Source organism: Panicum virgatum, chromosome 9K (assembly GCF_016808335.1).
Source record: "Panicum virgatum strain AP13 chromosome 9K, P.virgatum_v5, whole genome shotgun sequence".
Lineage (NCBI taxonomy): Eukaryota > Viridiplantae > Streptophyta > Magnoliopsida > Poales > Poaceae > Panicum > Panicum virgatum.
The window spans coordinates 43,139,574-43,165,052 of NC_053144.1; the positions used below are offsets into that span (position 1 = coordinate 43,139,574).

At 53.4% G+C, this 25,479-nt stretch overlaps 1 protein-coding gene across 1 annotated transcript; it reads right to left on the reverse strand.

Moving 5' to 3' along the window:
* Positions 1–16,269: 16,269 nt before the first annotated feature.
* On the reverse strand, positions 16,270–24,252 carry LOC120648016. The gene is made up of 9 exons (XM_039924799.1): positions 24,027–24,252; positions 23,661–23,724; positions 23,297–23,514; positions 22,640–23,196; positions 21,158–21,958; positions 18,719–18,866; positions 18,485–18,629; positions 18,138–18,355; positions 16,270–18,045 (listed from the first exon to the last, which is right to left on the reverse strand). The coding sequence occupies exons 1-9, from the start codon at positions 24,093–24,095 to the stop codon at positions 16,642–16,644; spliced, it is 3,624 nt and encodes a 1,207-aa protein (XP_039780733.1). The 5' UTR covers positions 24,096–24,252; the 3' UTR covers positions 16,270–16,641.
* Between the last annotated feature and the right edge of the window lie 1,227 nt (positions 24,253–25,479).

Below are 25,479 nucleotides of genomic sequence, written 5' to 3' on the forward strand. Positions count from 1 at the left end.
TTAAAGTCCATTATTACTATAGGACTCATGTTCATTTATGAAAATATCAAAATTTGGTTGGTCAGATCCCAGGACTTACCGTAACACATATTCTCACGCTTATAATATATAAATAGAGCATCAATACAATTGATACAATCAATTTTGGTAAGAACATAAGGATCAAGCCACCACATTCGCCCAGAGGGGCTAGAAAACTACCACGTTAATCTAAAAAAGAGAAGAATACACACCATTGATTTTTATAATGATCCGATGGCTTAGATTAATTCAAAGAGACCATACAAAATACTATTATAAATAGCTAAAATTTAAAAAGAAATACACTGTGAACCCATAGTATCGTATTAGACAACTACAACTCTACTTACCCTGACCAATATGGCAATAAAAACAACTTCTATTCTCGCTATGGACCAAAGGAAATCTATGCAAGGAAATACAAAAACTATTATAATAGATCAGCAGCTCAGCCGTGGAATTAGGAACTATATGAAAAATCCGTTTTTGAGAAGCCCAGTGTTGCAATATGAGAACAACGAATAATCAGGTATGAGCTTCGTGGGTCGCTCTTTGATGATGTCGTGATAAAACATGACAATCAATTTGTCAGAAGGGACAATCCGAGACAATATTAGTGTGGTGTTGAGATCGCCATCACCCCGGCCTAGATATTCAAACGCCATGGATGAGGAAATCGCTGTCAGAATTGACGCCCTCACAATAGGGATCGAGCTCCCGACCACGTGCAAAACGGATGCTATGTATGATATGTACATGAACCCAGCGGCAGCAGGTGTTTGTATAGATGGCCAAATGGGCGGCACGGCACGACCCGGCCCAGGCACGCCTAGGCACGGCACGACTAGGCACGACACGCCTGGGCACGAAAAGACTTTCGTGCCGTGCCGTGCCGCCCAGCTGTGCTCGTGCCGCCCAAGTGCCCAGGCACGAGGCTAAGCACTAAAATCCCAACATGGCTCATTCAACAGATCGATTCATCTTGAGTAACAAAAAATGACAGAAAACAACAAAATATCAAGTCTTAGGATCACAACAAAGACACACATACACAATCCAAACACATAGCAAGAGATAAGCAACAGATTATTAAAGGATGAGCTATTTTGTGCAATGACTGCCTCATTAAAAACCTATCTAGGTAAAAACTCACACCTCGTGAGAAAACCCTAGATAGGAAAAAGAGTACAGCCCAGCTCATTAAGTTCAAGTTCCAGTCTTAAGTTCACCTCATAGTCATGCAGTGCAAATAAACTATCCTATTACACAGCAGCTTGTGCTGGAGTTTCATCAATGTACTGATCTTCATAAGCTGCCTCCAGGTCTCCATCCTCCACCATGTGCTGAGCTCTTTCATCTGCAGCCTCCCAGTCTTTGATGCATGTGAGCATTTCTACCATCTCTGGCTTCAACTGACGCCTCCTCTCCTCTATGATCCTGCCAGTTAGACTGAAGGTAGCTTCTGAAGAGATGGTAGAAACAGGCACAGTTAAAACATCCTTAGTTAAAACAGGCACATACTTATTAATTATATGGCATGTACATCTCTGATGCAAGTATTCATCACCAATATAACCTCTAATTAAAGGTGTCAGTGCTTCCATAGCAGAGGCATTAGCAGAAGCATTATCTAGAGTGATAGAGAACATCTTATTAGTCAAGCCAAAGTCTGAAATCACAGTGTGCACACGCTCAGCAATGTTGTCACCACTGTGACTGACATCAATAAGTCTGAGACCCAACACTCTCTTCTCTAGTTGCCAATCAGAATTAACATAATGACAAACCACACTAAGGTAATCTTCCTTAGCATTACCAGACCATATATCAGAGGTAAGACCAATAGAGCTAACATAATTAGAGCTTAAGTACTTCACAAGATCATCACAGCGTTCACTAAAGTACTTGGCAATATCTCTAGTAGTGGTCTACCTACTAACATGAGTAAATCTAGGGTTATGAGCAATCTGAATGTACTCTTTAAACTCATTCGTTTCACCAAACCCTAGAGGCAGATCAAGCTTTGCAATCAAACAGCACAATTGAGTACGAGCCACATCAGGACTGTACTCCCAGAAAACTACACTACCGTCAGCATCAAAACTAAGGATTGACTGAGCACCAGACTTCTTTTTCTTACTACGGCAAGTTAGAAGATGCCGACTAAGATGGCCAGTGCCGCTGCTGGAAAAGCCAGAAAGGACGGATTTGCAGTGAAGGCACTTGGCTCCATACCTAACGGTCTTACCATTGATCTGCTTGAAGAGCTTCTCGTACTCGTCCCATACTTTGGAGGTGCAGGGCCGTCCCCGCTTCTCGCCGGCGTGGCTGATAGAGTCCGGCGCGGCACCGTCAGCTGCACCACCAGCGCCAGTATCAGCACCGGCACCAGCACCGGCACCGGCACCGGCACCTACACCAGCATCAGCACCCGCACCGGCACCACCAACGGGAGGGGGAGGGGGCATGATTACTTCCACATTACCACGCCGACCAAAAAGCTCCTCCCGTTCCTCCTCCATACCGTCCTCGTCGTCCCCCTCCAGGCCCATCATCCACAACTCATCATTGATGGTGTGGCCCTCGTCGTCTTCCATGGCCTGGAGGGCAGGGCAGGCCTTCGGCGCGTCACGGCTTCGCGTCGGCCAGCAAAACCGAGGGAACCGAGCTGCTAGTTAGGGTTCAAAGACCCCAGATCCAGCCCCCTCAGGTACCCCAACGGCTTTGCATCGGCCGAGCAACTGCGCAGAGAAGTCAAAAAGATCAGAACAGGAGAAAGTGTCGGTGCCCTGACCCGGGGGTCCGGATCCCAACTAGTAAATGCTGCATGTTTTCTCGTCCCAGATGTTGATGCAAGAGGCAACACAGTAACGTACGAGTTTATCCTGGTTCCGGCCGCGGGGCCGTACGTCCAGCAAGAGGGTGTGCGAGGGCACTGTATTATCTTGCACCCGGAGTGCTTGTAGTAGGGGGTACAAGCGAGGCGAGAGAGGGAGGGAGGCTCCCAAGTCTCTGCTAGAAGAGGAGTTGAGCGTGGCGAATAGCGATGTTGGGGATAGAAGCGAGTGTGTGCTCCGTGAGTGGTGTGATGCCTAGAGAGCCTACTGACCCCCTTAAGGGATGCCCGCCTCCTCCTTTTATAGACACAAGGAGGGACGGGTACATGTACAGGGGATCGCGGAGGTCGTCGTTTCTCCCCGAGTTGCAGGGATACAATAGTCGAGTACTGTGGGAAGTACACTGTGGGGTATGGCGTCGGGTGTGGTGGTCGTCTTGGGCATCGTCCTTGACCTCGCGGAGATCGCGCCGGCGTCCTGCCAACCCCAGCAGGCGGCGTGGTCGTCGCTGTAGGATATTCAGCCCTCCAGATGTGGCATTCCGTGGGCCCTGCAGGTCAGGGTCCTGCGTGCTCCAGCGGTGGCGGGGCACGCGACGGTCCCGGATCCCCCTGGATAAAGTGCCGATGTGTGCACTAAGGAGATCCAAGGGTTGCGTGGAGGTCCCGGACCCCTTGAGGGGGGAGGTCCGGGACTCCGGCTGCGTGTGCTTAGCGTCCCTCCTGGAGGGGCACGTGGCGTCGTCGAACCCTCTTCCCAAGCAGGAGGCTGTCCGGGGCCATACGTGTGATGAGGTGGAGTCTGGACGGCCAGAGTTGGCAGAATAGTAATGGGAGCAGTGCCGAGCGCGTATCGTCCCACGTCGCAGGTCTCATAGTGTTGCCACAGCACCCGGGATGGCGGAGCAGTGACTGGAGTTGGCGGACGGGACTCCGGTCACAGCCTCTATGGGGAATGGCGGCCTGACGCCGTGTGTCCTGAGCGCTGTGGAGGAGTGGTTGGCTTTTAATGCCTTCGTACGACTGGTGGGTGAGCGGCAGGACCGTTTATCCCTTACGCCGAGGGGTGGCCTCGAGTGAGGCGGAGATGATTTGCCCACTCGAGGGTAGGTTCGCTAGCCTCGAGCAAGGCGGAGATGCGGGGCGCAGTCGAGGGTCTCGATGGGAGCCCTCGAGCGAGGCGGAGATTTCCTCGCGGGTTCGAGGGGGATGCGAATGGGCCGCATGCTGGGCTTCTTTGAGTCCTTTACTTTCTTCCGGATTGGAAGGAGGCCGTGGGCCTTCGCGGGCCCAGTTGCCTAACATGTGTTCGCGTTTTTCAGGGTGATCTTAGTACCCTGATTAGGGCGCCCCTAATCATGGTATCCGACAATAGCCCCCGAGGATTTGGTCGAGTCAAGGGATTTGGCCAAAGGGTATTTCGGCGATTTCCCCCTTGACGTGATTGGTTGGTGCTGTACACCCGCCAGGCGCACCTGGGTGCCGGCCCAGCGGATGTGACAACTCGCCGGTCGGGGTAGTGCGCCTGCGGGGAGAGTACTTCGAGGCGTGCGCCTTTTTTTTGTTTTGTTCCGGGGATGAGATGTATCCGCGTGCTGAGTGGGACAGGGCGATGATGGCGCCTGCTGCTCGGCAGCTGGCGCTTTCGTCGCGTTGTCCCGCGCTCAGGGCCTTAGCACCGCTTTCCCTGGTTGCCTTGCGGCGCGCTGTTCGAGGGTGGTCGGCCTGGGCCGATGCTGTGCCGCTTAGCGTCCAGAGGCTCAGCTTCGCTTTATTCGGTCGCGCCTCAGCGTGATGACCGAGGGCATCTTTTCGCTCGTGGAGTACCGCGCCGTCATGGGCTGCCCAAACCGTTGCCCTTCGACAAGCTTGAAGCTTGGCGCCCGACGCAGCTATAAATAGGGGTCGTGGGGTTCCCTTTCCTTTCCAACTTCCCTGCTCTTTCTTCCAGCACCACCTAAGTCTTGTAATGTTTTCCTTTGCCTTTCGTGACCGGCCCCCAGATGGGGTGGCCTGGCTTTTTTAGGCTTTGGCGCTAGAAGAATGCTTGCGAGCTGCGGGGGCAAGCCGGAGAGGGCGTGCACACCATCCCTCAGCTTCAGTGGGATCAGCAGAAGAGCATTGGGCCCGTGGGGTCCTGCTCCTGTGATGTCCCCTAGCCTGAAGGGGGATGGAGATGACTGACCATGGCATTAGTGCCAGGTTTGGTGGCTGTTCTTCGCATCGTCCCCCCCGGCAACAAGGTTGCTCTCGGGGAGACGGTGTGGAGGGTGCTGTCCGCCAGCTCGACCCCCCCGCATAGTCTTTGGTGGAGGAGATGCTAGAAGAAAGCTTGCGAGGAGAGCATCCCGCTGGACCTGTGCGGTCTGGGGGGCTGTTCTTCGCATCCCGAGTAGCCTGGCCGCCATGTCAGCCAAGAACTCGGTGCTCTTTACCAGCGCTCGCTCCTCCCCAAGACAGGTAAAATTGCCACGCAGGTGGCAACGTGTTTGTATTTTTCGATGGCTTCGCGCTGGTAACCCTTTGTAATCTTTATTTGCATCGAGCAATAAAGTCCCTTTCTCCTTTACGGGGAGGATGACCGAGGGTATAGGGATGTACAGAGGGTTATAGTCCTCGAATATGTGTGAGGTTTCCTCCGTGGGGGCGCGTCAGCGCACCCACGGGTGTAGCCCCCGAGGCCTTGGAGGAGAGTTTGTACTCGTCCAAGGGCTATAAACGTCGCCCCGCTGGGTTGCTTCACTGGGGTGGCCGTCCAGCATCTTTTTCAGCCGGCATCGGCACTCTTTCAGCCGCCCTCGGCATTCTCAGTGCTGGTACAGCGACCCGGCGTTCAGCTTAACCATCAGGCGGGCGCGCATTAATAGTGGGGGATTTGGTTAGACACGCGGAGCTTCACAATCGATGGTCGTCGTCTTATTCGAGGGCGCGGCCCGAGCCGCAGTGTGCGAGGAGCCCCCGAGCCCAGGCCTGCGTGAGGGCGTTCAGGGGAACCCTCAAATTTGATTACGACCCTCGTCGCCCTTCCGCAGGGAGGAGGGGTGAAGCGCACCATGCTACCCATGCCCGGGCCGCGAGCTATAGCTGCTTCAGTGAGCTATTAGCGGGTAGTTCAAGCGGACGTCCGTGCCCCGTTCGATAAGGGTCGGCTCGTGGTCCATGGACACGTCACATAAAGCGCTTGCGAAGGTTCGCTAGGTGGGGCTCGGACCCGTTCGATAGGGTCCGAGGGCTCGATGCTCTCCCTCGATGGGATCCCCCTACTAGGCACCCTCGACTGGCCTTGAACACTGCGTAGGATGTCTCGAACTCTGCGTTCGAGGGTAGCTTGTACGGCACATCCATGCAGTCCCTGACTCTGGCGATCTGGGGCGCCTGTCGAACCCTCGACGGGCCAGGCTTCGAACCCCTGATCAGTAAGGCCTCGGAATGTGATTCCTTTGAGGGTAAAAGGCCCCCGGGAGGAATATTCCGTCACGATTCGAGAACGGCACGGAGTCACGAGTCACGCGCGCGGGTCTTTCGCTGGTTGTGGGCGATGTGGCCCGATTCGTGCGGTGCGGTGTGAGCGTGCCTTTTCAGGCGGCAGCCTTGGGCAGACGAAGCGGCGTGGGCGGTGGCTGACGGATGGAACAGTGCAACAGTCGCGCCATGCCCACCGGTTACCATGCCGCAGTTATTGTTGCGTGCTTGCATGGGAGACTCTGTGGTCGTGGGGCCTAGCTGTCAGCGACAGCGAAATCTACCGCATTCAATGCGGTAGATTTGGGCTGTGGCGGCGGACCCGCCCGTCGCGGTGAATAAAAACGAAGAGAAAGGGGTTGTTTTGGGCTCACCTGGCCATTTGTCTTCATCTCGCTTTGCCTTCTCTGCCTCCCCTGCATCATGAGCCCGCAGCCAAGAGCGAAAGGAGGAGGAGGAAGGAGGGTGAGAGCGCACCCTAACCGTCCCGGAGCTTATATTCCCACCTCCCCCCGTGACTCGAAGAGATGTCGGATGTCCAGGAGCCATTTCCGTGGGGGAAGTCCTCCGCCACCGTGGCGGTTCTGGAGCAGTTGGTCACCGAGCGGCTGTTGCCGCTGAACCCCGATTCGGGGGCGCCGGCGTGGATCTCCCCGCGGCCAGAGGAGACCGAGCCGAAGCCCCCCCCAGGGCTACGTTGTGAGTTTCGTGCGTCTTCATGAGCGGGGCTTCGGCGTCCCCGTCTGCAGGTTCATGCGGGCGTTGTGCGAGTACTATGGAGCGGAGCTGCATAACTTCATCCCCAACTCCATCTCGCAGGCGGCGGTCTTCGTCGCCGTCTACGAGGGGTACCTCGGGATCGAAGCTCATATGGATCTATGGATCCACCTGTTCCGCGGCGAGCTCTTCGTCGAGAACGCGCGGGGCCAACCGAAGCGGTTCGCGCGCGCCGGTGGCCTAACGCTCCACATGCACCCGTACCGGAAGAACTTGTATATCCCCTGTAAGATGACGACGAACAACGCCGGGTGGAGTCGAGGGTGGTTCTATCTACGGAACTACAGAGGCGTGCTCCCGGCGTTCACCAACAGGGTACTCCAGGAGCGACCACCAAAGTGGGACTAGGGGTATCGCCCCCAGCACACCAAGCCAGGCTCGGAGTCCTCACCGACGCGCTGGCGCACCTGGTGAAGAAGGGGTTGATGGCGGCGGCCGTCATCGCAAACTTTCACCGGCAGAGGGTGATCCCTCTCATGGAGAGGGCCCTACCGATCTTCTAGCTCACCCCCGGGACCCAGGCTTCGGGCTCGAGGAAGGTGGTCGAACTGCTCCCCCACAACACCGCCGCCCTGAGGGCGAGGTACGCGGTGGCGGAGTTCCCCAACGACCCCGAGGATCTTTGGAGGATCAAGATGCGCCCCGAGCCGGGGGTACATTTCTCTGGTGAGTCTCGATTCCGAATTCATTGTGTGTCTTGTGCGGCCCCTTTCCCCGCCCCTGACTTTGACTCGGTTGTGTTTCGCAGGGGTTGAAGTGCCACCCCTCAAGGCCTCCTGTCCCGGAAGAACGCCAAATCAACCGCCTGCACGCAGAGGCAGTGAAGAGGCGGAAGGATGCGGCGGAGGCGAAGGCCGAGAGGAAAAGGAAGAGGAAGGAGAAACACGACAAGGCGTGCAAGATTGCACGCTCGGAGGGGAAGCCGAGGCCCGCCACCCCCGAGTCTACGGATGAGGAGGAGGACACCTCGGATGCCGAGGGCCACCTTCTGGGGGACGACGGGGCGGCGGGGGGTGCGAGTTCCCTACCGACCTATCAGTGTGATGTCGACGAGGGGGCGCCGGCAGCGCCGGGAGAAACAAGGACCGCGGCGGAGTCGTTGGCGGATCCGTCCCTCGAGGGGGCGGAGTGGGAGTCGCCCCCGCCGGCGGTGGGTGAATAGATGCCCGTGCCCCGAGTGCTGATTTGCGGCGACGAGTCTGCGGCGGGCGCGGAGATGCCCGTGCTGATAGCCCCGAGGCTCCAGGCCAACCCGAGGGCGGCACCCTCGGGACAGTCTTCGAGGGGCGGCGCGGTGCCGCGGGCCCGAAGAAGCGGGACGGGCAAGCGGAGTATGAGCGCTTCTGACGATACCCTTTGAGGTCCCAGGAGTTCCCAGGTCGCACGTATGTGCCCTGGAAGTTGCCCACGAAGATCTGGACCAAGTCGGCCCAGTTGTGGATCTGATCCGCGGGCAAGTGCTCGAGCCACGTTCATGTGGCATCAGCAAGATGAAGGGGAAGGTTGCGGATGATAACCGCGTCTTCCGTCGCACCACCCAGCTGGCACGCTAGGCGGTAGTCGTTGAGCCAGACTGCGGGGTCGGTCTCGCCCGAGTACTTGACGAGGGTAGTGGGCTGTCGAAAGCGCGGGGGAAAAGAAGCGGTACGAATCTCCAGGCTGAACACCCGGGTGCCCGGAGGCTCCGGTGACTCGCCCCTGTCATGCTCGGGGTCGAAACGTCCACCCCGTCGAGGGGTGTATTTCCTGCCGCCGCCGTTGTAGCGGGCGTCGCCGTCGTTGACGTGCCCGCGCGTGTCATGGAGTCGATCCTTTACAGGAGTCTTTCCGATGCAGTCGTGCACCGAGGGTGCCTTCGCACCAGGCTCTACGGCTGCATTGCCCTTCCCTGCTAGTGGTGTGTGCACAGAAGCCTCGTGGTCCTGGTGCGTAGTTCCTCCGGCAGGCTTCGGTACGGTCGAGCGCATGCGAGACGCAGAGCTCTCGGCCTGCTGCACAGCGGCTTGCTCGATGAGCACCTGTGCCTCGCGGCGCAAGTTGCGGCCCGAAGGAGTCGATGGCTCGGGCATGGCTTGGAGTAGGTAGGCCGCGGCGACGAGTTTTTCGCCGGCCGTCTTCAGTTCCGGAGGTTTGTCGACGTTGTCGTCGGCCAGGATGCGCTCCCGGGCAACGCGTGCCGCCGCCTGGGCGTGTGTACCACGCGCAGTGCGCTGCTGCTCGAATGCGGTGCGCAGCTCTTGTGTCTGTCGGCGTTGCTCGTCGAGCTTGGCTTGAAGCTCTTTGAGCTGTGCCAGCTGGGCTTGCCGCGCCACCGAGCTTGACGAAGAAGAAGGGGCCGCAGGCGGCACCACCGGTTGGTTCGCCTGTGCGTCCGGCCCGCCGTCCGCAAGGTCAGCCATGAAGCACTCTCGAGTGGGATTGTACTCCCCCTCATTGGAGTCCTCAGAGTAGGTGAGGCAATAAGCCGTCGCGAGCTGGAACGAGCGTAATGCGTCAGGGGCGCGGACCCCAGAGTAATCCTCGGCCTCCTCGGCCGTGAAATTGTTCATGAAGAAGTTGATGTCGTCGGCGATTGAGCTCGCCATTTCGGGGTAGGATTCGTCGGGAGACGATGCGATGAGGTTGCAAATCGACAGAAGATGATGACTCGGCAGATCCTCATACTCGGTGAAGTTAGTGCTGATTGAAGAAGCATAGGTGGCAGCGTTGTGCATCCCGAAGGGAAAGGGCGTCGGCGAGGTCGAGCTCCCCCTGGGGGGCACTGATGCTTCACCAGATGATGGTGCCGGCGCAGACGACGCCGAGGCACGTGATGACGAAGCGATGGCCCCGTTGGCCGCGATGCTGAGTTGCGACATGCCAGCCTCAACCCATGTGGGGGAGCTGCGGCGTGCCGTACGGCGCCGCTCAGCGCGTGCTTGTCGCGAACGGTGGCCCGAGCGCCTGTTGCGCTGGGCTGGTGAAGTCGGAGTGACGGGGTTGCGTCTGGGCGGGAGGAGCTCCATGAGGTAACCGTTGCCGGTTGCTCTAAACTCGAGACTCCCGAACCAGATCACGTACCCTGCTGTGAGCGGATCCGAGACGCCCATGGGGTATGGGTTGGATCTGGCCGCCATCCCTGAAGATCAAATGCGAACAAGAGAGAAAATGTCACGCAGCGTGCCCCTACCTGGTGCGCCAACTGTCGGTGCCCTGACCCGGGGGTCCGGATCCCAACTAGTAAATGCTGTGTGTTTCCTCGTCCCAGATGTTGATGCAAGAGGCAACACAGTAACACACGGGTTTATCCTGGTTCCGGCCGCGGGGCCGTACGTCCAGCAAGAGGGTGTGCGAGGGCACTGTATTATCTTGCACCCGGAGTGCTTGTAGTAGGGGGTACAAGCGAGGCGAGAGAGGGAGGGAGGCTCCCAAGTCTCTGCTAGAAGAGGAGTTGAGCGTGGCGAATAGCGATGTTGGGGATAGAAGCGAGTGTGTGCTCCGTGAGTGGTGTGATGCCTAGAGAGCCTACCAACCCCCTTAAGGGATGCACGCCTCCTCCTTTTGTAGACACAAGGAGGGGCAGGTACATGTAAAGGGGATCACGGAGGTCGTCGTTTCTCCCCGAGTTGCGGGGATACAATAGTCGAGTACTGTGGGAAGTACACTGTGGGGTATGGCGTCGGGCGTGGTGGTCGTCCTGGGCATCGTCCTTGACCTCGCGGAGATCGCGCCGGCGTCCTGCCAACCCCAGCAGGCGGCATGGTCGTCGCTGTAGGATGTTCAGTCCTCCAGATGTGGCATTCTGTGGGCCCTGTAGGTCAAGGTCCTGCGTGCTCCAGCGGTGGCAGGGCACGCGGCGGTCCCGGACCCCCCTGGATAAAGTGCCGGTGTGCGCACTAAGGAGGTCCGAGGGTTGCGTGGAGGTCCCGGACCCCTCGAGGGGGGAGGTCCAGGATTCCGGCTGCGTGTGCTTAGCGTCCCTCCTGGAGGGGCACGTGGCGTCGTCGGACCCCCTTCCCAAGCAGGAGGCGGGTCCAGGGCCATACGTGTGATGAGGTGGAGTCCGGACGGCCGAAGTTGGCAGAATAGTAACAGGAGCAGTGCCGAGCGCGTCTCGTCCCGCGTCGCAGGTCTCATAGTGTTGCCACAACACCCGGGATGGCGGAGCAGTGACTGGAGTTGGCGGACGGGACTCCAGTCACAGCCATTGTGGGGAATGGCGGCCTGACGCCGTCTGTCCTGGGTACTGTGGAGGAGTGGTTGGCTTTTAATGCCTCCGTACGACGGGCGGGTGAGCGGCAGGCCCGTTTGTCCCTTACGCTGAGGGGTGGCCTCGAGCGAGGCGGAGATGCGGGGTGCAGTCGAGGGTCTCGATGGGAGCCCTCGAGCGAGACGGAGATTGCCCCGCGGGTTCGAGGGGGATGCGAATGGGCCGCATGCTGGGCTTCTTTGAGTCCTTTACTTTCTTCCGGATTGGAAGGAGGCCGTGGGCCTTCGCGGGCCCAGTTGCCTAACATGTGTTCGTGTTTTTCTGGGTGATCTTAGTACCCCGATTAGGGCGCCCCTAATCATGGTATCCGACAGAAAGAAATAAAAAAAACTAAAAAAACACATTAGGGTTTAGGGACTTACCAGATCCGGAGCACCAAGGACGCCGGCGAGATCGAGGACGGCCGGATCTACGAGATTTATAGAGGGAAGACCGGGTTTGGGGATGGATTTGAGTTGAGGAAGCGAGTCGACCGGTGAAGATGCAAAAGTAGGGAGGAAAACAAAGAGAAGAGGGTAGAGTGGACGGCCAACGGCGGCGAGCCGGCGACTGGAGTTGGAGAAGATGGTTAGATCGAGACGGAGACGGGAGGGGAGCAGAGCTGTAGAGGGGTCGAGGCTCGATCTAGGGTTAGGGTTAGGCGAGGGGTCGGGGGCGGGGCGAGCGAATGGAGGCCGGGGGGTGGCCGGGGGCAGTGGCCGGCGCCCCTTATATACCCGTTCCGCTGGGCTGGGCCGGCAGCAGGCCTCCAACGGCTCTTTTGCTGGCCTGGCCTGGGAGCGGGCCGTGGGCCGTGCCTAGGCCGCCGTGCTACCCATCGGGCGGGCTTTTTCGGGCCGTGCTTGGATGTGTCCATGGGCCGGGATTGAGGCCCAGGCACGGCCCGTCTATCGTGCCCGTGCCGCCCCGAGCCCAATAATATTCGGGCCCGTGCCGTGCTCATGTCAGGCTAACATGGGCCGGGCTTCGGGCCCCCATGGGTATCGGGCCAAATGGCCATCTATAGGTGTTTGGATCCTTCCCTATCTTTATGTTCCAATTAGGAGAACTAAATATAAGCTAATATAAAACTAATTGCATAAGTTGTGCCTAATTCGCCAGATGAATCCACTAAATCTAATTAAGCCATCATCAACACATTTTACTGTAGCAAAATATGAGCAAATTAGTCTCCATTTATAATTAGTATATATTTATAGTTGGTTTTATAATTAGTATATATTTAATATTCCTAATTGGTATTCAAACATCCGATGTGACAGCATTGAGACTTCCATGTGCTCAACGGTAATGGTGGACAGTTTCATACAAGAGCTCGACGATGGCTACAATAGAACCCATGTTTGATTAGGTTCCGACCAAGATGTACTAGATAATGGAAATCAAGAAGGAAAAAAGATATCTCGGATGATTATTAGAGCTTCGTTTTGAGCCTCTGATCCAAATGGTCATCAATATATGATATGATGTGGTTGAGGTTCTGATTCACTTAGACCAATGAATCATGCAGGGTGCAAATGATGGGGCATATAATTCTAACTAGAATGGTCTCAGTGACAGAAGTCAACGAGAAAAAAAAGAAGACATCCTAGATGATGAGGGCTCCATTTGAAGCCTCTCTTTGCTCTCCTTGATGACACCGTTATTACTGTCGAGGATCCCAGACTTGATGCATGTTAGCCATGTTGCACACAATGCCGACGAGTCAAAAGAACTAAGGAAGAGAGACTTTAGAGGCTGATAGTGATAGGGCCCTCAGATTGTACTGCTCTAGGAACACATCTAGCCTCGCGTCATTGGTCGTCCATCATAGTGATCACCATGGTGTCCGCAAGCAGGGCGTTGGAATAGCTAGCGGTGCATGAACCAGTAGATCTATGCTAATATGGTGCCAAGAGCACCTGACGCAAGGGATCACACAAAGACCATTTGATGACACACTGACTATCATTCTACCAACATGTTCATCATCTTCCTTGCCGTAGTATGTTTACATTGATCGAATAAATGACAATCTTGCCATAAGTTTAGCATGGCAGTGTTGACATCATAATGAGAGCATGTTCAATACAATCAAGCTACTAGCATGTAACTCCAATGGTGGATGAAAAAAGTGGTGAAGTAAAGAAGATCTATATGTGCTTGATCTTAAAATTAAAATATTTTAAAAATTATATTATTATACATGAATTAGGGGGAAAATAAAAACATCAATATAAATAATGAATAAAAAATAACTAAATTAGAAGAAAAAAATAAAAAATGGTATTTAAGTTTTTATTGATATTTGAAAGTAAATTACTTAGCTAAACAATAGTGTTACCTTAATTTTTCATTCTATTGTCATTATTGGTATGGTTTTTGTTGCTTTTATAACCAGTTCACTGTTACCTTGATTGTGCTTGTGTACGGCTAACTTGAGCAGTTGCCTGGCACTAAGGAGTATAACAACTACGTCGTCACGACAATTTCCCCATCTAACTTTCAATTTTACTAGAATTTTAGTTTGGAAAATGCTATAAAGATGAATACTACTTCTACTTCCAATCGTGCTATAAATAAATATCAAATATTATATATCAATCGTTATGGATCAGTAGCTAAGTAGTGGCTTGACCATGACATTTATCGAGTCTTAACATGCCCTTCATCATATGTTCAACATCTCAAACACCAGTGCCGTTGACAATACCTCAAGTGATCCTAATAATTATTAGAGTGTGTTTGCTAGGGCTCCTCCAATAACTTATCTAACATATTTTGGAGAAGTCTTACCAAATTGGTAAAAATAAATAGACGTCACCCAACTAGCCCGCATGAAACCCCAGAATGACTTATAATAGTGAGGATGAAATCAAAGAAGCCTCAACTTCAAAAGTGTCCTTAGTACCACTACCATTTCTTTAAGAAAATATAACTTCGCTCCACAAAAGTGGGTTCGCTATGAAAGCCAATGGTAAAGCCTTTTTTTTTTTGGACGGAGAGCCTTATATTATCAAACAGATCAATAGTGTGCAATTTAGGTATCAGTACCATACATGGAACAACTATGAACAAAAGAAATGAGAGAGAAAGTTAATACGAGCTAGGTAAGGTTTTAAGAGGATAATGATGACCATAGAGGGTGGCATGTATAAAGGAGAAGATTGTACGTACCTTGAGAGCTGGAACTGAAATAGTAAATTTATAAAACCTATGCACGGCATGTGATGGGAAAAAGGTGCACGTTCGTAAGAAAATATGGGTGCATGTATGCATGGAACTTTAGGAATTGAGTATTGGAGAATAAAGAAAAAAAGAAGATTATTTACTTCTACTGATATACACTGAACACTCATCTAGATCTTCTTTCAAAAAAACTATGTATAATTTTTCACGCACATTGACAAATAAAAAGATGCATTGCAAGTCGAAAACTAAAATAATATTCGTGCCAAAAATATTTTAACATAATATAAGCACGAGGTGTCATGAAAATATAAAAGATATATTTATATAAGATATTCCATCTATCTATTATATATATATATATATATATATATTTGAGTGTTAGAAGAAGCCACCACATTTACCGAGAGGGCCAAGAAATTCCCACATTAATCTAAAAAAGATAAGGATTTGGACCGTTGGATTTATGAAGATCTAACAGTCTGTAATAGCCTAAAGAATCCATGTCCATTACGACTAACCAGTAGACTACAACAAAGAGTTCATGTCCGATATAACAAATAGGAATATAGAAATTCGTATGTATCCATTATAGTCGTTACAAATAGACAAATTTTGCTCCGGCCACAAGCCCACTCAACTATGTTCTGGCCCGACCGGGTGTGGTTGATCGATCAGGAGTGTCGTGCAGCATTAGTTGTGCGGCTGCAACTAACAAGCAGGATTTTACGAATGCAAATTGAGTAGCATGGTCATTAGGCGGCAAGTCTCCACATGCAAACAATTGAGCCTAAGTGATTTCTACGAGCAACACTAGAATGTGCGTTAAGCCTCATATTTGTTTGAATTTTGCTTCAAAATAGCATGCTGTGCCCATGTCAAGTGACGTCGCTGTGGACATAACGAATAAATAATATCATGTTTACTATTCCCAATTATTTTTGCCAAGACATCACTTTGAGATTCTTGCTTCTAACATCTACGAATCCAAAGGAAAATAAAAACAGATTGAAAATGCATAATGACTATACACAAATTGTGCAATTTTGAAATGTATAGCCCAATGAACACAACAATTGAAAGGGGGAGGCTGCATTTGTTGCAAGCTCCATTGAACAATGAACAGCATAAAACTTGCTAACCCACCTATATCTTTTGATATAATCTTTTATCACGATGATGAACGTGATACCTTGGTGCGATTAAGAAAATACAATGACAATAAAAACATACAAAAAAAATTTGAATGGAGTTATTTTTAAGTAAAAAGATATCATAGCATAAAAAACTAGGTACCCACGCTATTAGCGTGGGCCACCTTGCTAGTTTTCTCATAAATGCATGTTCCGAAAAAACTTTTGTTGTAAAAGATATCGATGATCTCTCACTTTGGATTGCCTGGAAAAGAATTACAATAACACCATCCGAAAAATATAAATATTAGTAAAAAAACTAGCTACCCGTGCTATTTGCGTGGGCTACCTTGCTAGTATATAGAGCATGAAGGATAAGTAATGTGCTGAAGATGCTTCAGCAATATGCGGGGTCAGCTGTTCCTATTTATTATTGGCACTTTAATAAGTGGTATGGATGCAAAATGCAATTGCCAGGTGTCTGATCATAAGAGAGACCATCGTTACCAACCTCAAACCCATCACATGCTTGCTGCTGCTTTTCGTGCGGTGGGATCGCTCTGTTACAGCCGCTGCTGATCACGATGGCAGCAGCGCAGCTGGCCTACGCTGGTAGCATGACAGGACACTAGTGTGTTTGCTGCTTTATGATGGATCTTTCGTGTCTTGCCGTACTTACACGCACAAATCACTACACTAAACTGTCTGAATCACTTGTACAAATGATGATGGTGCTAGCTGCTAACAGTGCTCGAAAACTCACAATTAGACCTCACAGAACGGTTAACTGGGGACATGAACATCAATAATGTTACTACTGTACTGTAGACTGTGGTTTTGTGTGGTGGTGTATCCTACTCAGAACAATCACTCGCTGCCTATGCTTTCCATCTGACTCTGACTGTCTCGGTTGTCTGTATTAGCAAGCACCCGGATCGAGCTGCTGCTTCCCTGCTGGACTCGCCGTGCTGGGTCGATGTGCCCAACCCAATTAATCACTCGTCGCCGGTGCTGCCGGTGGTGGTGGGGCGAGGCGCCGTCTCGACGGCGACCTGCTTGGGCGTGTAGCGGGCGGCGAGCAGCATGTAGAGCAGCAGGTTGGCGACGCTGATGACGGCCCAGAGCCAGAAGTAGTAGTCGAGGTGGCCGGCGTTGAGGTCCGGCGCCAGCCAGCCGGGGCGCCCCGTCGCGGCGGCCACCAGCGTCACCACCAGCGAGTTGACGTAGAAGCCCAGCGACAGCGCCAGGAACGAGAAGGCGGAGCAGATGCTGCGCATCGCCGGCGGCGCCTCCCCGTAGAAGAACTCCAGCTGCGCGATGCCGCAGAACACGTCGGAGCCCGCCACCAGCACGAACTGCGGCACCTGCCACGCGATGCTCATCGCCGCCGCCCCGCCGCCGCCGGCGGCCACGCCGCGGAGCCGCCGCCGCTCGACCAGCGCGGCGGTGCCCAGGGCCAGCGCCACCAGGAGCCGCCCCACGCCCATGCGCTGCAGCTGCGTCAGACCGCCGGGGCGGCCCGTCGCCCGCCGCGCCAGCGGGATCACGGCGGCGTCGTGCAGCGCCACCCACAGCAGCATGAACACCACCTCCACGGACACCAGCGACGCCGCGGGCACCTTGAACCGGCCCCCGAGCCGCGCGTCCATGGCCATCCCCTGCTGGATGAAGGTGGTGGTCATCTGCCCCAGCGACGCCGCGTACAGCACGCACGTCGCCCAGATGGGCAGCATCCGGACCAGGATCTTCACGCCCTCCACCTCGCTCACCGTGCACAGCGACCACGCGCCCTCCGCCGCCGCGTCCTCCCCCTTGGCGGCGAGCACGGCGGCCTTGTCCAGCCACCGCAGGCCCTTGGTGCGCGCCAGCCGCTGCTCGTCGTCCTTGGCGTCTTCGTGCAGCGCCGCCGGGGCGCCGTCCTCCCGTTCCAGCCTCGCCCCGCGCTTCCTGAAGGCGGCGACGAGCACCCGGATGATGTCCCTGAGCGGGCTCCCCGCGGGCATCTGCACCCGGTACCAGGGCGTGCCGGCCACGAAGGCGAGCGCGGCGACGAGCAGGCAGGCCGTCCCGATCCCGAACCCGAGCGCCCACGCCACGTTCTGCTCCAGCCAGGAGATGAGCGTGCCGGCGATGAAGATGCCGAGGTTGATGGCGGCGAAGAACCAGCTGAAGAAGGCCTGCTTCCGCTCCGGCCGCTCGGCGTCGTCGTCGTACTGCTCGGCGCCGAAGGGGAGCAGCGCCGCCTTGACCCCGCCCGTGCCGATGGAGGTCAGGTAGAGCGCCGCGAAGAAGACGGAGAACTGTGTCTTGGTCGCCGGCGCGCACGCCGTCCCCATCTGGCACGCCGCCCCGGGCCGCAGCGACGGCACCGCCGCGGACACGGTGAGCAGCACCAGGCCCTGCCGCCCGTCGATCGATTAATTAATTAATTAATAATTCGTCGCCGCATTCACCGCCGAGGTCGGGTGGGGATCAGAATCGGATCACTCACCACGAGGTAGAAGGCGATGGCGGCGAGGATGGTCCGGTACTTGCCCCAGTAGCTGTCGGCGAGGAAGGCGCCGATGACGGGGACGATGAAGGTGGTGCCGTTCCAGGTGTCGACGTGGGCGGCGTTGAAGGCGGTGCTCCCGTGCAGCACCGTGGCCAGGTACACCACCAGGTTCAGCGCCACGCCGGAGAAGGCGATGCTCTCCAGCAGCTCGAACACTGCGGACGCCAGCGCCGGCAGGAGGAGGGAGTCAGCAGCAGCTCATCATCATTTCGGATTCCGGAATCGAAGGCGTACGAATCTGAATCGCAGAATCGAAAGAGCGGCAGCTCAGGGTCCTGGATTACCTAGGACGATCGCCGGTGCCTTCCAGTTGAAGCTCCTCCTCGCCGCTGCCGGCGCGTCGCCGCCGGACTCCATGGAGGAAACCTGTTGCCGGCGCTGGTGGTGGTGACCATTGGAGCCGCCGCCGGGAGTGGGCGCCATGCCGCTCTGCAGGGGGAGAACAGGGATGGCAAGATCTAAGATGTGTGTTTAGCGAGCTCCTCCTCCAGCGCGGCGACGACGCAAACGACACGCACGCGGTGAAACACCGTAGGAGAGAGTGACCTCACTCGGGTCCCCTTCCCAGAACGACCTCGAGACGCAGGCTGGCTAGCAGGAGGAGGAGAGGGACGACCACCCCGACTCTTTTCTTCCCCATTTAAATACTCTTGTGAAAACCAAACGAGTCAAAGAAAAGGAGCAGAGAGAGAGAGAGAGGACAAGCGACGCGTGCGTCATCGCCATCGCCGCCGCCTCCCCTGAAACATTGCACGCGGAAGCGGAGAAGAGGATTCGGAATTTCGGATCGAAGACAAGGGACGGCGGGCGAGGCGGCCACCAGTAAGGCAGGCAGTAACTGATGATGAAGCTGGATAGATAGAGATAGAGGTGTCGTTGGTCAGCGGTGGCCGCGCCATGCATGCCGCGCCAGCGTCTCCGATCTCTCCGATCTCTATCACCTCGCGCTCTCTATCTGCCAACCACCTCCCAGCTAGGCAGGCATGCAATGCAATGCAGGCTGCAGCCCGGCATCAGGAACCGCGGCGCTGATGGATGGATCGAGCTGTCAGTGTCACTCAATGATGCAATCGCAAATTCGCAGATGGACGGGCAAGCAATCATGGCGAGAAAAGAAACTGACCACCCAAGAACAGAACTACTAGTAATAACTGGATGCCCATGAAATCGCTTCCCTTTTTTTTGGTAGGAGAGAGAGAATTGCAGGAGAGGAGAGGAATGGCGCTACCGAAACTATGAGGATTGCGTCGGCCGTTTACCTGCATCTCCGGAACCAGGGGGCCGACTCCCCTCTCGTCCCCCCGGCTCCCCGCGCCGCCGCCGCCGCCGCCCATGGAACGGACCCGCCGGTGGACTGGTGGTCTGAGACGAGCCGAGGCCCGAGGGGGAAGCTGCCAGCGGAGCAAGATGGGCGCGTCGCGTGAAGCCGTCAACGTCGGGTTCCCTCTCCGCTGCTCCGCTCTCGGCTCCCTTGCAAGTGACTCGACGTGCGAGAAAAAAACCCAGCACCAGAAAAAGCAAGCACAAAAGAAAGCAAGCGAAGTGACGATCCATCTGCCGATCTCCTCCGCTGGTGCGAGCAGAGAGCGAGAGCTAGGTACAGCGCAACCACCTGCGGTTGGAGCTCAAGTCACGTCCCTCTGACCCTGGATATCTGAAAATCAAAACAAAAAAAAGAAGTGTGCATGCAAGAAGTAAACGGCATTCTGCAGACATTTCTAACTGCTCCAGTGCAGATAGTACGCCTTGAGATGGATGTGGATTGGCCGTGGCATCTTTGTGGGGAGAGAAAAAAAAAGAAAGGAATTTCCATCCGCAGAGAACGAACGCATCACATTGAAAACTTATAAAAGACTGCATCTTTGGTCAAAATCTGACGAAGATAATCAGGCTGGGGTGCAGGCAGGCCGGCACCGAACCTCACGCTGCGTCACATGTCCAGTTGCTGTTGCTTGGCGCTGCGACTTCTCTTTCATACTATACTATGGGTGTGTTTAGTTCATTTTGCAAAAACTTGTAAAGATGTAAATAAGACATTTGAAGTATTAAATGAAGTCTATTTGCAAAACTTTTTACATAGATGTGTTGTAAATCGCGAGATGAATCTAATGATGCTAAGTAATTAATGTTTAATCAATAATTAGCGGATGGTTACTGTAGCATCACTGTTGCAAATCATGGATTAAGTAGGCTCATTAGAATCGTCTCGCGATTTACAGCCCATCCATGCAAAAAGTTTTATAAATAAACTTTATTTAGTACTTCAAATTAGCAAGATACCGTTTCACTTTAATGCGTTTACGGCTTTTTTGTATTTACACGTAAAGAACTAAACAGGGCCTATAGCTATAGCACAGGCTGGGTTTGGTAGCACTAGCTTAGCAATTACTATAGCAACAACTGGTGGCTGGCCTACAACAGACATCTGAGGCTTGAGCTGCTTAAACAAATCCGTGGGGTGTTAGGTTTATCAATGCCTGCAAATGCCGGTGACAGCCGGGCCAGGCCCACGGGCGCGCCATCACAGTGTGACCTCGCTGGAGTCACGAGCGCCATTAGTTTATCTGGCAACATCATTAGACCTAGTAAGCCCATCCATCCAATGGGCATGCTCGTTGGCCACCAAGTCAACTGGGGGCGCGATGTATCTTGCTGTCCGGAACCAGTAGAGTGGACTCACCAAAGGGATAAAGAGAGCATCAAGCACCAGGCTACAGATTTTTTTTCCTCTTATTCTTTCCGGAAAATCAATACAAATCGCCGTACAAGATACAAATCGCCATACAAGATACTAGTACAGATGACACGGTGCTCAAATTGACAGGCTACAATGAATTCTGACGGTCTTTACAATCGGCAACAGTCTTGGTCCCGGAGTAGAGTAGGAGTAGTGTACACTGTACACCGTACACCGTATAGTACAGCAGGATACTAGCTCGTGCAGTGGCCGATGGAGCTACTGACGGACCACCTTCTTGAGCGTGTAGCGCCTGGCGAACGCCGTGTACACGGCGTAGTTCACCGCGCTGATGCCCGTCCACAGCCAGAAGTAGTAGTCGAGGTGGCCGTCGTTCAGGTGCACGGGGAGCCACCCGGGCCGCCCGCCCGCCGTCGTCGCCGCTGCCACCACTGACACCACCAGCGTGTTCACGTAGTACGCCAGCGACATGGCCAGGAACTGGAACGCCGAGCACAGGCTGCGCATCGACGTCGGCGCCTCCGCGTAGAAGAACTCCAGCTGCGCGATGCCGCAGAACACGTCGGAGCAGGCCAGGATCACGAACTGGGGGAGCTGCCACCCGATGCTCAGGTTCCCGCCGGCCCGCACGCGGCGCAGCCGCCACGTCTCCACCAGCGCCGCCGCTGCCATGGCCGGGACTGCCAGGAGCCGCCCCACGCCCATCCGCTGCAGCAGCGTCAGGCCCGTGGGGTTGCCCGTGTACCGCCTCGCGACCGGGATGACCACGCTGTCCTGGAACACCACCCAGACCATCATGAAGATGACCTCCGCGGAGTTCAGGGAGGCGGCCGGCACCGAGAAGGACCCGATCTTGGTGTTCATCGCATTCCCCTGCTGGACGAACGTTGTGGCGGTCTGGCACATCGCGGCCGAGTAGAAGACGCAGGTGAACCATATCGGGAGCATCCGGATCAGGATCTTCACTTCCTCCACCTGAGTTACTGTGCATAGCATCCATGGACGGCGGCTGCCCTTAATCTCTTGATCCTCTAAAACCACAGCAGCCTTGTCTAAGCACCTGAATGAATGAGTTCAGATACACAAGGTGATCAACATAATTGTAACAGAAAAAAAAAAGAACTTCAATTTGCAAAACACGGTATGTGCCATGGTGCTGAAGCTGAACAAAACATTAAAGCAGAAATGCATTTAACTGGTCACGAAATGCCAATAGACTTTATCTAACAGAACTTGACAAAGAAATGCCCATCACAGTTACAAGATAGAATTTAACTCAATCGGATAGGCAAAAGGGGGCTGCATCAGTACCAGTACTTCTATTGAGTTGTGTACTTATGTGGGTATTTCCCCCCTTGAAGCCCCAGGTATTTTGTACTTAAGAATATCTAACATTTTCATAAGCTGCCTTTTATTCACGGGATCTCAAAGCTATTTCCATTAAACGAGTAACAAAGTTTAGGGTCTAGAACAGTATTTTTAGTCTCAAACCACGTAATTCAAAGGTGTATTTAAGAGTTGATTTTCTTTTCTCTTTTTCTTTTGCCAAGAAGTCACTTTTCTTTCATTATGGTCAGTTTCAAGCATGCAGAATTGCAGAGTCCGGTAAGCAGATAGGTCTGACATTTACTATCTTTGTTGCTGCAGGTCATGAAGCAATCAATCTAAATGTAAGCAAAATATTTTCCTGCCATGTTATCAGGAATTCCAGTTCCATATTTACACAAAGTGGTAGACATACCTGAATTCATTGGTGTGTTCTAATTTGTTTGGTACCATGTTGCTCGATTCAGCATCATCCCCTTCAAACAACAGCGTGCTATCAGCAGGAACTGCCACTCTTCTCTTCTTAAAGGAGGCAACAAATACCATTACAATGCTCTTCAGCGGGCTCCCAGTTGGAAGCTGAACCCTGTAGGCTGGTGTTCCAATGAAAAAGGCGACTGTTGCAATGAGAAGGCAGATCAAGGAGATGCCAAATCCAAGGGACCAAGCGACATTTTGCTGTATCCAGACAAGGACAGTGCCCGAGATAAACACTCCGAGGTTGACAGCAATGAAAAACCAACTGAAGAACAATTGCTTGTTTTTACTCTCTTCAAGGTTGGAATCATCATATTGGTCTGCTCCAAAGGGAAGTAGAGCTGACTTGACGCCCCCCGTACCGATCGAGATGAGGTACAATGAGGCAAAGAGCACAAAATACTGAAACCCCGTTGCAGGTGGGCAAGAACCTCCTTCACAAGAGGCAGGCCGTAGGGATGGAATGACAGCAGAGGCGGTGATTACAAGCAACCCCTAATTGAGGACAACGATGATACATGCCAAAATGTTATAAGGATAAGAAGTGGCACATACTGCAAGAGGATTAGTAAATCAAGATGGCGCCTGCACTTACACCAACGTAGAATATTATAGAGATTGCTACGGTCTTGTACTTTCCCCAATATGTATCAGCAAGAAAGGCTCCAAGGACCGGTGTAAGGAACGTGGCGCCATTCCACGCATCTACGTTTGCTGCACTGGAGGCAGTGGTTCCATGGAGGACGGTTCCAAGATAGACGACCAAGTTGAGCGCTATGCCAGAGTAAGCAATGCTCTCCAAGAATTCGAAGGCTGCGGTTGCAAAGAAGCACCAGTGGTTAGACAAGAACTTTGGTAGCAAACAAGATTGTGAACTGAACATAATCAAGAATTTCACAGTCATATGTGAGAGAGTACTGCTCAACAAATACTAGTTCGTTTTGAGACGAGGGGCATACCCAAAACAATGGCAGGAGCCTTCCAGCTGAAGGGCTTGTTATAGTGCTGATTCGCTGGGGAAACCTGCAGGGAGAAAAGAAGGCATATGCATATCAGACTGATCGCCATCTTTTGGGACTGAAACGAGGAAAGGGAAGCATGGATTGGTGACAGGATAGCAAGTGCAGTTAGATCACGCGAGTAAATATCACCAAGCATTCGTTTCATTGGGAGGCTACGAATTAAGAAGCTCCAGTGGAGCAGCAGCAGCAGCGTCCGGGTGCAGTATAAGGAATTGAGGAGGAACTACAGGATGGATGGTGTCGGGAGATGCGGAGTAAACGGAAGGGACGAGGAGGGTGGGTGGGGGGATTCAGTTCAGTTACCTGCGTCTGGTTCGGAGGCTGGGGCTGCAGCAGCAGGGGAGACTGGGCATCTCCTCTCTCGGCGTCCATGGCGGCGGCGCCTCAGAGCTCCTCCTCTCCTCCGCCGCCGCAAGAAGTGGAGGTTGCTACTCCAGCTCCGGCTGGGTCTGGGTCCAAGCAAGAAGCCGAGAAGAAGGGAAGGGGAGACCAGGCGCACGTTTTGAGCCCCAGCTAATTATTAATTGCCCTCGCCAAGCATGAGCATGACCCCAACCACTCTTGGCCTTGTTTAGTTTCTTCAAAATTTTCTCATCACATCGAATCTTCTAATCCATGTATGTAATATTAAATATAATTAAATAAAATAATTAATTACACTATTTGTTTATAATTTACGAGACGAATTTTTTGAACTTAATTAACTCATGACGGAATAATAATTATCAAATACAAATAAAAATGCTATAGTGTTTTACACCTAAAATTTTAGACATCTAAACAAAACCTTTGTTTAGTGCCCAGTTGGATTGCCCGCCGACGGCGCCGGTGGATCGGAACAAGAAACAGCTTCCCCATGTGGAAGAAGGAGAGCACGGGCTGGAGGAGGATACCGAGACTAACAAGATGGGCCCCACGACCCCGCCGGCTGGCCCCGTTCCTCGTCGTCTTCGGCCCGTCGGCGTCCGCCCGTCCAATTGTTTCTCTGCCCTCTCGACGCAACGTCTTCCCTACCCCGTCATTGCTGACGCGACCTCTGGTCGCTGGTCGCGACTCGCGAGAACCCATGAGAGGAGGGAGGTCCACCTCCACGAACCACGATTCCATGAACAATCACTTGCTTACCAACGAACGTGCCAACGGGCTCGGGGACCCCATCTTCCCGTCGATCTCGTTTCATAATTTCGATCTCGACGCTGGACGCCACTACTGCCCAGCTAACCCCCTTCCAATGGCGGAGGGTGAATCATAATAGGGGCCAATTTTAGAAGGTGTTACTGTAGCTATGACAGTGGCAGTGGCAGGCATGCACGGCTTCCATTGCCAGTCTTTTTCTATTTCTCTACGGTCAGTCAAGTTGTAGTATGCAGCTAGTATGTACTAGTACTGCTGTGCCAGTCTTATTTTCTCTGCTTTCCATTACAAATACGAGGCTTAACACTCTGCTTTTGTCAGAGGCAATGGGGGCCAACGCTTTCGCCTCTACGAGGCTCCGCCACCGCCCCCTTCCATCACCGCCACTAGCCAAGAAGAGTCCCTCGTGCCATTATCTGGATCTGTCGATCTGAAAATATCCCCGCGAGGTCTCACGTGGAACAGCTCTTCGTCGCTCGTCGTTGTCCTCTCCTGCAACGGTTACCAACGACGATCTTGGACTAGTTCAACTGCGACGAATACACACGAAACACGGGAATACGACTTTATAGTTAAAAAAACTGGAACAGTTCATCAGTACGCTGTGGAATCAATATATATA

Coding starts and splice junctions, on each gene's coding strand:
- LOC120648016 (XM_039924799.1), bottom strand. CDS start 24,095: ATGGACGCCGAGAGAGGAGATGCCCAGTCTCCCCTGCTGCTGCAGCCC. Junction 23,725..24,026: donor AGCCTCCGAACCAGACGCAG/GTAACTGAACTG, acceptor TTCTCCCTGCAG/GTTTCCCCAGCGAATCAGCA. Junction 23,515..23,660: donor GGCTCCTGCCATTGTTTTGG/GTATGCCCCTCG, acceptor TTGCAACCGCAG/CCTTCGAATTCTTGGAGAGC.